The 13,883-nt window shown below is 52.8% G+C and overlaps 1 protein-coding gene across 10 annotated transcripts in view; it reads left to right on the top strand.

Moving 5' to 3' along the window:
• Positions 1–2,126: 2,126 nt before the first annotated feature.
• The window catches only part of LRRC7 (leucine rich repeat containing 7), a 176,091-nt gene continuing 164,334 nt past the window's right edge, over positions 2,127–13,883 (top strand). For all 10 annotated transcript variants that reach the window (XR_012776653.1, XR_012776654.1, XM_075508974.1 and 7 more), the window contains exon 1: positions 2,127–2,298. Coding sequence is in view for 8 of the 10 variants with exons in the window: in XM_075508974.1 (XP_075365089.1) it covers positions 2,274–2,298 (25 nt within the window). In the remaining 2 variants the exon portion in view is untranslated. The remainder of the gene's footprint in view (positions 2,299–13,883) is intronic.

Below are 13,883 nucleotides of genomic sequence, written 5' to 3' on the forward strand. Positions count from 1 at the left end.
GGCGCAGGAAGATCTCCGACACACGCTGCTATGTCTGTAAGGGGACAGGCTGGGGACACGGGTGGGCATCTCAGTAACGTTAAGCAGGAAACAAAGCCCAGCCCGGAGCTGAACCTCCCTCCCATGCTGTGCCCCGGCCATCCCCTTCCTGGGCCCCGGCTTGCGGGGTTTTTGCCCCCCAGAGAAGGTTCCCAGCTAGCCCTGTCCTTCTGCAGCTCCCCCATGGCGCAGCCATGCGTTTCTCCCACTCCACACTTGTCTTTACTGGGGAGAAAGATCTGTCCGTATTCTGTAGGTAAGGACTAGACGCTTGCAGGGTTTTTCCAGTTGCAAGTCTTTTTGCCCTGCAAAATCTTGGAAATGTTTATCAGGAACACACAAGAAGGGAGAAGAACTCCCCGTTATAACAAAACCCTCCATATCTCATGCTACGGTGGATCTCCTGGGAGACAAATTTCCATCACCTGCCTACCTGAAGCCATCCCTGCCCTACCCATCGCTCCTGGGCAGACTGCAGTTTGCCTTCTCCGGTGTGCACAGCACCCGATGCGTACCTGCGTTCGGCTGGCACCGGTTTTATGTGCAACTGGTTGTAACAGCAAAGGCTTCTTCTCTTCTTTGAGGTGTTTCTACTGAAAGGGTATTTTATTTCACGGTCATTCCCTGCTGGAGGCAGGTAACCCCAAGGGTGCCGCAGGCAGGACTCGGGCTGGTGCCGTGCCAGAAGCCGAGGAGGCTGCGGGTGCTCTCTGGCCGGCTGCGGCAAATGGGGAGATGCCAACGTTGAAGACCCCTCCCCGTTTCACTGCTGAAATCAAACTAGTGAACACCCACTTCAAGCAGTACAAAAATGTTGGTGGAGCAAAACTTGTCTGGGCCAAATTTCAGTTCCCACTCTGGAGATGGCGAGGGTGGAAAGGTCTGGGAGCTGCCCAGGCCGGCCCGTCCCCAGAGCAGGCGTTCCTGCATCAGTGGTGGGGAGAGGTTATCTGCACCGAGGGATTAGCCACGTGGAACAGGGATGGAGAACTCCCTGCTGGTATAAACCCTCCTGTGATCCTCTTCCAGCTCCTACTAAACGCTTTCCCTCTCTGATGCCGGGCAGATCCCGCGGTGCTGGAAGAGCAAGGTGACGACCTCACGCAGCACAGAGCAGGCGGGCTGTAAAGCCACCCTGTCACTGAGGAAATCACATGCCATCCTCACGGCCTGCCCAGGAGCCGTGCTCGGCAGCTGGCCCAGCAGGCACAGCTCTGCGCCGGGCAGAGGCAGAGGTGGCCAGCAACCGGGCCACGGCAGGGGCCACGGCAGGGGCCACGGCTGCCGCCGAGAGTTCTGCTGCATTTGGGAACAAGGAGCGAAACCAAACCAGCAGAGCAGCGCCCGCACTTGCCGGCTGCAACACCCGCTCTGCAGAACACCAGGAGAAGCTGCAGAAAACCCAACAGCCGCCAGGTCCTCAGCATCGCTCCCAGGTAGCCCGCAAATGCAACGGCAGGCTAGCTAACGGGAGCGGAGGCCTCACGCCCACGCGCTGGGCCCTTCCTCTCCCACCGGAGATGCCTGGATGCCCGGTGAGGGAGGACAGCCGCCACCCACGGGCAGGATGCCCCCGCAGGGTCTTCCCCATCGCCCACGCTGTTTCAGCCCGCGGCCTGCGACATCCCCGTCCCGGGGCGGGGACGCTGAGCCACCTCCCCTCGCTTGCCCAGGCGGCTGCCAGCCCTTCCCCGCCGGCCCCGGCAACTTCTCAAAAGTGAAGAAAATGGCTCCTGGCGGAAAGGCGGGAGGCCGCGGGCGGGCAGGGCGGGAGGGCGCCCCGAGGCAGCCGGGGAGGCCGGGGGGACGGGAGCGATGGCCCTGCGGCGTCTCCCCCGCCCCCGCCGCGCGGGGATGCCGCGGCCCCGCCGGGGATGCTGCGGCCGCGGGGCGCCCCGTCGGGGCGGGAAGGGGCGGCACCGCCTGCGCGCACCGCTCCGCTCCGCTCCGCTCCGCACCGCAGGGAGGGCGCGCCGCGGCACAGCCCCTCCGCCCCGCCCGCCCGGAGCCCCGCCCCGCCCCTGCGCCGCCGCGGAGCGCAGCGCGGGCGCGCAGCGGGACCCGCCCCGCCGCTGCCGCCGCCGCCGCCGCCGCCGCCTTTGTGTCTGGGCGCCGCCCCGCGCGGGGAGGCGGGCCCTGCGCGGCGGGGCCGGCGGGCGGCGAGCCGCGGGCGCGGGCAGCCCTCGGCGGCGCCCCCGCAGGCTCCGCGCCCCCGGACCGCGGCTCGGCCGCGCATGGACGCGCGCTCCCGCCTGCACCGTGAGTACCGCCGAGCCGCGGCCGGGGGCGGGGGGACACGGACGCCCGGGGGGGTGACAGCGGCTCCCCCGCGCAGGGCTCCCCGCGCCGGGCTGCGCGGCCGCGGAGCGCGGGGAGGGAGCGCCCGGGCGCCGCGGAGCCTCCGCCGAGGACAAAGGGCCGGCCGGGAGAGCGGCGGGGCGGCGCGGCCCGGCGCCGGGGCTCCCCTCGGCGCGCAGCCCTCGGAGCTCGGTGCCGCCGCCGCCCCCGGCTCCCGCGGGGGCTCCCGCGCCGAGGCGGCGTTTCGGGTGTCTGCGCCGTCCCTGCCTTCAGCCTGCCTGGAGTCCGGCACCGCGCTGCGCTCGGCTCCCGGGGAGTTCCGCGCCCGTTCCCGTTCCTGAACCTTCCTGCCGAAGCCCCGGTGCCCCGGGGGGGCGCGGGGAGACGCAGCGGTGCCCCCGAGGCGGGGAAACCGCTGCCGATCCCGAACCCGCGGCTTCGCAGGGTCCCGTGTGGCTGAGATGCTGGCATCCCTCTGCTAACACAATCCGATTGGTAAATCTTGGCCACTTGGGAAGAAGACTAGCGTGTGCTGGAAGTTGGTTGCCCCGGGTTCGGGGAGCCTGGGGCGCTAGGTGCGAGCTCGTACCTGTGCCCGGGGAACCGAGGAGAACCGCCCCGACCCCGGCAGGGGCTGGGCCGGCGTCGCGGGCCTGCGTCTCCCCCGGCCCCGTCTCCGGCCGCAGCAGCCCCGTCGCCCTGCCCAGGGCAGAGGGGACAGCGGGGGCCGGGGGGACCGGGGGCACGGCCGGGCTCGCTCCTTGCTTCTGCCGGGCTGGACCGGGGGGGGGGCCGTGTCCGTGGAAGCGCTGCTGAAAGTTCCTTGATTTGGGGGACATAAAAATGATCCGTATCCCGGGTATTGTGGTATGCCCATCGCTCCAGCTAAATCCCTTCATTTTGCTTTTGTACGGCTGTGATTTTCAGCTAAAAACTCCGGCCACGTGCCGTTCTGGGTTTTAACCTCAGGTGTTCTGAGGAACGCTGGCCCTCGGAACAGCGAAATAGGAAGCATCGTCCTCCTCCTTACGTGACAAGAGAAGTGACTTAATGCGGGGGGTTTTGCCGTTACGCGTCTGCTCGCTCGGCTACTCGGCAGAGGATGGATGCTTGCCATGGCAACCTCCACGTCGCATCGTGCAGCCACTTTTTTGGAAGTGGCGAGACTTGTTAAAGAAATAGGAACTGCCGATTTCAGTATCTCCATAATTATAATTAAATTGTGCATCTTGGAAAACGTGACCTCTTTTGCCGGAATATTAATGTTGCTCCGGTGCGTGGGTGGGGGGAAGGAAAGGGAATCGGCCCCCTGAGGAGGTCACGTATTTTTCTTTTCATGCAGCTGCAGTGGAAGAAGGTTTCTTCATTTTTCAAACAGTGCTAATTACTGTAATTTATTTCAAAACCGTATTAATTTAATGATCTTACAATCGAACAACTTGATGTGTCGTGGTAGCTCGATGTCCATGTGAACTTCAACCTTTGCCAATATTTGATGTGTAAAACTTCTTCTTTGATAAAACAGCATTTTTTAATTTTCTTTTTTAATCATCTCGCACAGGAGGAGCTTTTCTGTGCGTTTCTGTTACACAAATAATAGGAAATACATAGAAAAACAGTTTTACATTAATGCAGTTTTTGCAGTTGCTGAAGTACCAGCAATCCTCGCGCACTGCCCGCTGTGCACCGGATGCCGGACGAGCAGGGAGCAGCGGCTCGGGAGCAAGCGCTGCTTGCCGCGGAGAGCCTGGCTGGAGGCGGCCGCTCGGACACGGCGTGGCCGGTGCTTGCTGCGTTTGCGGGAGTCCGTGGAAGGGAGGAGTGGTGCACGGTCGCGAGCAAATTCTTCACTCCTCGGTCCCACGGGAATTGATAAATGCTTCTTAATCGTTCATAAAAATTTGGTGAAGTCGTAGTTGCTTACAAAATGGGATTTTAAAAGGAAGGTTGTCCCTTATCTCTGGAATATTTCAAGACAGCAGCGTGTGCACGCTGTTAAAGCCACAGAACTTCAGATTAGTGAGGAATTAATAGCCTCTGAGGTATTTGCATCTGTACAAAGCTTTGGCTGTGCGCACTGATCTTAAAGCAGAGACGCCGGTGATGCAAAATACAGCAGAGCATTGAACTTCATTGCAGGCGCAGAAAACAGGGATTAACCCACATCTGAACGCGGCCAGCAGATGCTCCTGAGGGAGAGCAGGCTGCAGCGGCGTGGTGGCAGCCCCCGAGCCCCGTGCCCGCTGAGCCAGCCCCGGGCTCCGCACCGTCCCCTCTGCCCGCACCCAGCCACCGCCGTGCCGCTGGGTCCTCTGGCAAGCGCCGGGAGCTGCGGCCCAGGAGGGGCCGTTCGGTGCCTGGGATCACGGATAAGAGGGGGGACGATGCGCAGCAAAGGCTTCCTAGTGCTTCAGAAATGGGGAATTTTAGCCTAGGAGCCATCCAGCTGAACAACCCCTACCCTGACCTGCTGGAGGGCGATGTGCGAGCGGTGGCTCCGTCCCTGGAGCTGCGCAGAAGCCTCGGCCGTGGTCCTGGGCGGCTGGCCCTGGGTGGCCGCGCTTGGGCAGGGCTGGGACTGGTGACCCAAGAGTCAGACCTTCTGTAAGCGGGTGTAGGAGGAAATGCTGCCCTTTAGGGAAGGGTGTATGAATCCATCAGAGCAATCCCAGGCACTTTGAAATTAGGCTGGTCCACTAGGTCAGTGTCTGAAAGCCCACACCGATTACCCTGTGAAGTGCAGCGCAGAAAACTGTCCTAGAAGCAGTCAGTGCTACCTTATAATATAAATTAATGATCTCGGTAGATCTAAGCTGAGCACAGACCAAGCACCTAACCGCTGTATTAAGCCCTATTTAAAGACTGGGATTTGGAAGAGCCACCATGTGTCTTTGGTTTTCATCTCGGCTCTCTCTAATTTCAGCGTGGTTTCTGTAGGCTTTAATTTGCCGGCACGGCAGATTACCATCAAATCCTAGGACAAGTCTTTCAGAACTGTTAGCTTTTTGTCAGATCTTTTTTTTTTTCTGGGAATGCAGCAATTTGTTGATGGCAGAGAAATCCTACGTGTTTTACTGTGCATCTTCCCTGGGCAGATACGCACCTTCTAGCGTGACCTGCTTAGAAGTTATGGAAGAGTCGAGGGTGGCGAGATGTCATGGTCAGGAGGAAGAACGTGTGGAAGGAGCTGTGAATTAGGCTGGGTGCAACTTCTTGTAAGAGATCTGACAGCCCAGAGGAGAGGCTGCCACCGGCAGCTTTGAAGCTAAGTGCAAAATTAGGGAAGTAAAGGAGCATAAAATGCGTACAGCTCGAGAGGTGCCCTGGTGAGGTGGAGCAAGTAAAACGTTAATGGATCAAGGTACGGTGGATAAAGAAGGAAAGGGAGCCCTAAGCTCAGGAAGGCTGCTCTCTTTGTTATAAGGAGAAGAACATTCTTCATCCTTTAGTTCACTCGTATCCACAGTGAACGAATATATAGCTACAGGAGTTTAAGCCTATTGGAGGAAAATACTCCCCCCCCAATATTTTGCTGAGGAAAAGAAATGAAAATGAGAGCTGGCACAAAGAAAATCTGCGGAGAGCAAGTTTAACCTTTTATAAGCGTAGGAGACAGTGGGCAGAAAAAATCTGAATCCGTCTCGATTGGGTGAAGGACAGCAATACCGTTTATTCAGATCCAATAATCAAGATGTGTGAAACAGTCGGGGGGACTCCTGTGGGTCTGCGCTTGCTGTGCAAGTCCCCGTGGATGGGAAGCAAACACTTGGCTTCACGTCACGTAAATTGTCAGTCATTACTCTTTTTTCAATGATGCGCTTAAGATGCAAAGACATACTTGTGAAATCTTTGATGCTTAGTTTATCACTGAAGTTTGATGCTTGGAAGATATGCCATGGACTATAAATAGAGCAATCAATAGAGCAATCTTCCAGGTATAAAAAAACGTACGTAAAGAGCATTTTGATAAACAGAAATCCATGCGAGCTCGGAAGTTCACGTTGTGTGTCATGGCGAGCAGCGTAGCAGAGCGGAGTGAGCCTGTCTGCTCGTTGATGGTAGGAGCCGATGGGCTGCGGGCGCTGACCTCCAGTCACGTAGCTGATGCTCCGTTCCCCGGAAAGTGCTGCTCTGAAGTGGAGGATCGAGCGGAATTTAAAGCTTTGGTTGACTTGGATTGTTTTTCAACTGCTGATTTCAAAATACTGCTTTGTTGTTGTCTTTCTTTGCACTTTTAACATTTTTACTGCAATTGACTTAGGGAAGACCGTGGAAGAAAGATGCTGGCATGCCAGGATAAAGATGGCATGCCAGAAACGGCTCCGAGAGGAACCCACTGTCGTAATGGATTTATACCCTACTTGTGTTGTGTCAGGAGTTAGGCGAGAGGCCGCCGTCGCTGCTGTCTTCCCTTCCGTCAGCGCGCGCTGTTTCATCGGCAGTGGGTGCTGGGCCTCGGTTGTGGTCGGAGGTGAACGAGCCCTGGTGGGAGCTGGGCCGAGAGGCCGAGGAAGTGCTGTGAGGAGATGAGAGGAGCTGGCAGCGGGAGCCCTTGGTGCCTTTGGGGGCCAGGAGCGGAGCTTGGCGGGCAGGACCTGGTGGCAGAGCAAGGGGTGGCAGCAGCGGCTGCTCCAGCAGGGCCGGGAGCTCTGTCTCCAGCTCTTCCCAGGTCAAACCCCACCAGTCCCTCCCACTGCCTGCTTCTCTTGCGTCACTTTATTCTCAAATATATTAAAAAACCTCCATTGGAATGCCATATGTTCTGTTTTCAACACCGCATGCCCATCTTCTCTTCGCTGTTGCCATTCTCGGTGTTTGACTGTTGAAGAGTCTTTCGGGCAGAGGCTCTTTGTCCCTGGTAGACGCTTCGTGAGATGTTTATGGTCCTCATTACTCCTAAAAAAGGGCTGGAGCACCACCGTGACAGAGGGAAGCGTGGGGATGGCTACGGGGCGATGCCTGGGAGCTGGCGGTGAAATGGAGGAGGCTGGGAGGGGAACGCGTCACCCGGGAGAAGGGGCCTCTTGGTACCTGGTGGGCAGCTTCGCTTCATCGTTAGCGTAAAATCTGCTAAAGGTGTTGTTCGAGTGGTGTCGAAATCTCTTTGTACCTTGTGTTTAATTTTGCCTCAGGTATTTGATACACTGATCAAACCGTATGGTGCATGTGTTGGGCGTTTCCACCTCTAGGCATACTGAAGCTTTAGCTGTTGTTACAATAAAAATTCTTAAATTTTAAAGCCTGAGTACTAAATTGGTAGCTTTCAGCAGTTCTCTAATTATGTGAGACATTTTTTGTACTTAACAAATGGTTCTTATTCTTGCCAGCACTTCAGCCCAGTGTTCTGGGACTGTGGGTGTCAGGGAACAGAACATATTTCTGTGTCTGTGAATATGATCCCACACGTTGTCTTAAGTGGGAAAATGTTCACAGCCCTTATATGGTGAGGGATTTTTTCCTAAATCCATCAGTGCTTTCTCCTGCAGTAATAACGCAGTTTTATCTTCCTGGCGCTTTGTAGGCTGGATATTGATTATGAACCAGAAATATGAAATGGTCTTTCTTTTTTTACTGGCAAAAGCATCCTGCGGTGTAACCTGCTCTGTCTTGTAAACCATTCAGAAATTGTTTCTAGAAACGGCTGATGGTTTTCAACGGCTGATCAACGGATAGATGCCAAACTAATAGATAAGCACCTGAGAGCAGCGAGGGTGCTAGTATTTATTTCTGCCTGGCATTGTGCATCTCTTCTTCATCCTCGCCATGAGTTTACGTGCTCCTCCTCGTGTTCAGCCATTTTGACAGTGGAGTTGCAGTCTCCTACAGCCAAGCGCTGCAGAAGAAGCTGAGATTTCTGCGTGTCGCGGCACAGTGACATATTGCACAGCGATGTGCCATGCTTTTCAGTCGTGTGCCAGGAGGTATCTTGCCATGTTATGCGGTGAGATTTGTGAAATACATGAGTTACCAGAGTACCTCGTGATGTTCTCAATGAACGTTGGTGAGAGGCTGGTTACAAATTCATGAACAAATGAAATAAAGGGTGAAGAGTTCTTTAGGGTGACGGAAGAGCAGAATTACCCTCAAATGGATTTTGTTGAGGAATACTCACTTTTGCATTAGGTATTCCTGCCCAGTGGCATAACGCCCCAAAATCCTTTTCGTTTGTAACAGGAAGGCTTTGTAATGCTCGTGGTCGCATGCAGGAGGAGGAGGCGTGAGGCTTTGTCCATGCTGGTTTTTGGGAGAGCCGGAGGTTGAGGCTGGAGGGGAGGCTGGACGTGCCGCAGCTGGAGCTGGCGGGAGCCCTGCCATGGGAGCTCAGCGGCGTGGCTCGGTGCCACCGGCGCTTGGAGGCTCCTTGCTCTATGGATGTTTTGGTGCAAGGCCTGTGTGGGCACCCGATGTAAAGGGCACCCAGCTAGTGGGCACGGGAGAGAGGGAAGAGTAATGACATGAGCATGGAAGCTGTTATCCATGGGTAAGCAATGTCATCTCCTGAGCTTTTGTGACCACCCTTGTTTTGAGGAGCTATGTGTGTTGGTCCTCTCCTGCATGGGCACATGGCAAGAAGGGAAGGAAATGGCCTTGTGTGGAGGCATGGAGGAGTGGGTATCTGTGGGGATCCATGGAGATCTGCAGGGATCCGTGGGGAGAGGAGAGGGTCAGGCAGGTGCTGGGAAGCAGCTGGAGGTGCAGCCTGAACAGGGGATCCAGGATCCTCTTGGACTCCTGGGCTGCTGGTCACAGTCTGCATTTCCTTGGTGGTCCTTGGGTACCTTCTTCCTTTTTTCATCCATGCTTTGTCCTGTGATGGATTAGAAAGTATTGCTTCAAAGGCTTGCCTTGCAGAGTGACCTGCGCCTCTGCATCCTTGTAGGATAGCACCGGGCGCCTGGGGTGGCTTGTGTCGCAGGACTGGAGGGTCCACCAGATCCCATCTGCTGCTCCGTGGGAAGGACGTGCTTGTGTCTGGTGCCCAGCGTCAGGTACCTGCCTCTGGTGCCCGAGGGAGCCGTGCCGTGCCACCTGCGTGGAAGCGCGTCGTCGCCGCTTGGGTCTGAGCATAGCAGAGATGTTGCTGTTGATTCATAGATATATTCGTTGTCTCACGAATTAAGAAAATGGTGTAATCCTGTATATGAGCAGGAAGATGAGTCATTACAGTACAGAAATGTAGTTACGATCGATATTAATAACATTCCAAGGTTTAATAATTTTCTTGAAGGTTCTACAACTGAGCAAAACTTATTTATTTGCACATGTGACTGTTTTCATTTTTGAGGTAGGGTTTAAGTATCAAAACAAATTGGGTCAGAAATGCCATGGAAGTCTGTATGATTGTTAGTATCTTCTTGGAGTGACGGTTAAGTAGAACCGCCTCTTGCTTTCTGAAAGGAAGAAGCAATGGGAGTTTTGAGACAAAATTTAACGTTTTTTGAACAATATTTTTACCAAATACTTAACAGAATAACAGTTTATGTGAGAAATGCTAGAACATACATATATTGTATTTGTAGCCACATGTTGATACGATCTATATCACAATGTGGTTCGTGGTTTATAAAAGTCACCTAGAATGGAGGATTTAACTCGGAGCTATCTCCAGGACAAAGACAATCTTCATGGACTGTCACAGGCTTGGACCCCACCAGGGGCTTCTGCCTGATGTGCCATTTTGGGGAACAGCGGTCTTCATGAGATTTGAGAACAAACCTCAGTTAATATGCATGTATTTGTAGGAATTATTCTTAGTACCATAAAATATGATTTTCTTTATTTCTTGTTCCATGGTTGCAGATGCTGCAGTATTTTCCTAAGGGTTTTTTTCCTAGTAAAGCCACATTTCAGGATTCCTGCAGAAGTATCTGTGAAAGAGGCTGCACTAAAAAATGAACACTGACATGCTTGCCTCTGCTAGGACATAATTTTCAAATCTGTGCACAGAAACTCCTTTAAAGCAAATATTTCTGTGCGTTTTCCAAGGCCAACCAGTGTCTGTGTCTTCATTCTGCCAGGGAAGGGCACTCTTTGTAATGGGGTGTCTTTAACACTCTGCTGCTGAATGATTATTTCCATTTGTAATAGCAACAATACGTTAACTTTGACAGGTTAAAAATTAAGATCCTGGAACTGCCAGTCAGAGCGCAAGGGCTGCTGGCATTCTTTAATCATCCCTGCTATTTTTGTGTGGACAGATTTAGCATAAATAGGTGTGATGCAAAGTGTCACACCACGTTTAGTCCTTGTCCAAGACATCTTAGTTTTGGAATGGTTCTCTTTGTATACAATTAATCAAGAAAGTCAATCTTTATCCATGGGGAGCAGCAGGGGGAAAAAAACCAAAGAAACAAAACCTAGTTGTATAATTTGCGCCCCCCCATTTTTCTTCAGTTTAGCTGACTTTGTGTGAAATACAACAAAGAAGATAGTTTCCAATGCAGTGAAGTGATGACCCTCCTTGAGAGGTGTATGTTCAAGGAGCAATGGTTTTAAACTAAGGGAGGGCAGATTTAGACTGGATTTAAGAAATTTTTTTACAACGAGGGTGGTGAGGCACTGGAACAGGTTGCCCAGAGAGGGATTGGATGCCCCATCCCTGAAAATGTTCAAGGTCAGGTTGGACGGGGCTCTGAGCAACCTGCTCTAGTTGAAGACGTCCCTGCTCTTGCAGGGGGGTTGGACTAGATGACCTGTAAAGGTCCCCTCTAATCCAAACCGTTCTATGGTTCTATGTTTTGTGCAGTGACTTAAAGGGCTGCTTAATTTGTGGCAAATTCAAAGCATGTGGAGCTGAATGGGATTACATCGGTTGTCGTTGCGTTTGGCTCTGGTCCATAGCTGTCTTTGGAAACGCTGAAGTCTACATCCCTTATTCAGCATATGGTACTTTAACATCCTCCTAAGGTTTCTTTATTCCCTTATGCAGTGGTGGTTTGGTGTTTTGGGTTGGTGGTGTTAATTTTCCCCCCTTTCAGTATCGCATACTGTGTCTCAGCAGGAGGACTCTTCCATGGTCATCTTTGTTGTCACTCCGATGCCCCCCAGCCCCTGCCTCGCCCCAGGGAGCGAGATTAGGCCGCGTACGGAGGCAGGAGACTGGTATTTCTTCAGACTTGCCTCTCCTCTAGGCAGCTCCTGCAGCTGGGATATCATCTGTAAATTGGGTTAAAGCAGGAAAAAACTCATCAGTGTTGGCTGTCAGATTAGCCTCAGATTAGATAAATCTTAATTACTTTTGCTAGATTTGATTCTGACTAGTCACACTAAACTCATTATAATAAGTTACGGGGTCACTTAGGGAGAAACTGAGAGGTAGGATTAACGTACCGTGTTATCAGAAATTATTCTCTGATACCAGCTTTATTTGGAGCTCTCGTTTTTGCAGCAGAGATGCTGACGAGCTGCTCCCCATCCATCTTCTCTGTGCCACCCGGGATTTGGGAGGGATCTGTCATGTTTCCCCCAACTCATCTCTTTTATAAACTGACCTACTTAGTGACTCTTCACAGAGAAGCCTACACCTTTGCCCGTCCTTTTCATCCTATTTTGAGCATTTTCCATATCTAGTATGTCCTTCCCTTTCATTTCAGTGAGGGGACCATTTTTTTTAATAGCTTTAGAATAGCTCTGGGAAACCTTAAAGCAAAAGAAATTGTGTCCTTTCTGAAATACTTTGCATTTTTCTAGTCCATTAGTCTGGATGCACTGCCTTTGGCAGCATGGGGTGAACAGCGTGAAAAAACATAACTGGCATTAACAGAAATATAAGATTAACAGAATACAATAAGTTAGTTCTTAATAAATGGTTACCTAAAATACAATGCCTTTTAAGAGGAACATTCATAGTTGACAAGAAAGAAAAAAAAGTGATCATTATCTTTCTAATGAACTGATAAGTCTGAGTATTAAATCATCTCGAGAAGCTACCTCTTAGCTTCTGTCCGGCCTCTTTCTCCATCTACTTCACAATAGAGAACTTGGCTGCTTCTTTCTTTGGGGTTAAGAAAAAGCACTTCAGCACTGAGTACAAAACATATTATCAACCCTTGTCTCTAACACACAATTTGTGTGTATGCATGTGTAAATGTATATGTGTGTGTGTGTGTATGTATAGATTTAAGTTAATACATGCATAAAGATTTGGATTCACACCGGTCACAGAGATTGCTCCATTCTCACAATAGTAGAGGACCTGGAAGCTTTGCGCAAGGAGAACGCAAAGCATTGAGGAGTGCTGCGACTTCTCAGCACCTTCAGCACGTGGTGGTGCCAGGGCTTCATTTTTACCTCCTGTGGCTTCTTCTGCGTTCCCTCTGAAGGATGTGTAGTGGAATAATTTGTGCCGGGACAGATTAAACTGGAAATGGGGTGAGCAGAGCATGTTTCGGGTGATGTGTGTGTTTAGGAAGTGTCACGATACTCACACGTATTTGGCAGGAGGCAACGAGTGAAGGCAGGGACTCTATGAAGCTGCGTGAAAGCAAACAGCACAATAAAGAAATCTTGGAGCTGAATTGTTTTCTCCTCAAAGTCTGAAGAGCATTAGTGTTCCTTGTTATCTTATTGTAGAAAAGAGGGCAAACTGCTTGCGTGTGGGCCTTCTCAGGGCTGGGTTCAGCAGCTAGTGCCCTCAGACTCCCCGCGAAAGGGAGAGGTTGCACCGAAATCCTGCCTGTCCTAATGACCCCGTTGAGTCACGTTTTCATAGCAGCTTTGTTGCCGTTTCAGGATTTTTTAATAAGCGGCTTGATTATTCCCGGAAGCCCTTAGCGCACAGAGGCTGCTGCAGAGCCGTGCTGCTCCTGCTGTCCCTGGAGCACAGCAGCCGGGTGACAGCCCCGGGCAGCTCTTGCTCAGGCTCCCATCCCACATGCCACCGCGGCAGCCCCCAGCTCGGGCAAGCTGCGCTCTGAACAACGACGTACTCTGTGAGCGGTGCGGTTCCTCCTCAGCTGTGCCGGACTGGCCTCTTCACCTTGAGCCGCTGATCGGCGCCGAGCACCGGGAGCTTTCCCTAGAGACAAAAGGGGGATGACTGCTGGTCCAGCCCTCGGCTCGCCCTGGCAGAGGGGTTGGCGTGCGGAGCGGGCGTTCGGGGCAGTGCCTGCAGACCTGCGGGCCCAGAGCAGCCCCAGCGCCGTCTCAGCAGGGCCGGTCCCGCAGCTGGGATCTCCGAGTCCGACTGGGACGCGCCGTTGTGCCGAGGTACCGACCTCGTGCCTTAGGGGTGAGCTTCGCGAAGACCGAAGGGCAAAGCTGTTCCCTGTGAAGAGCTGCACGGATGGATACTGGCTCTTTGGAAGGCTGCTTAGGGGTGGTTTTTTGCTTTTTGAAGTTTACCCAGAATCAAAATATGAAACACCAGTGTAAAGAAATAGATCTCTTCAGGCACACAAGGACTTTTCCAGACCTGCTCTTTGCTTCTTCAGTCTCATGAAAAAGCTTGCACTTTGAACTGAATTTTTCCGGTTCCCATTGCTTCCCTGATAAATATTTTCTTCTTGAGACTGTTATGACTAGAGGGGGAAAACCACAATTCTCCG

The sequence above is a fragment of the Mycteria americana genome, chromosome 7 (genome assembly GCF_035582795.1).
Source record: "Mycteria americana isolate JAX WOST 10 ecotype Jacksonville Zoo and Gardens chromosome 7, USCA_MyAme_1.0, whole genome shotgun sequence".
In the NCBI taxonomy this organism is placed as follows: Eukaryota; Metazoa; Chordata; class Aves; order Ciconiiformes; family Ciconiidae; genus Mycteria; species Mycteria americana.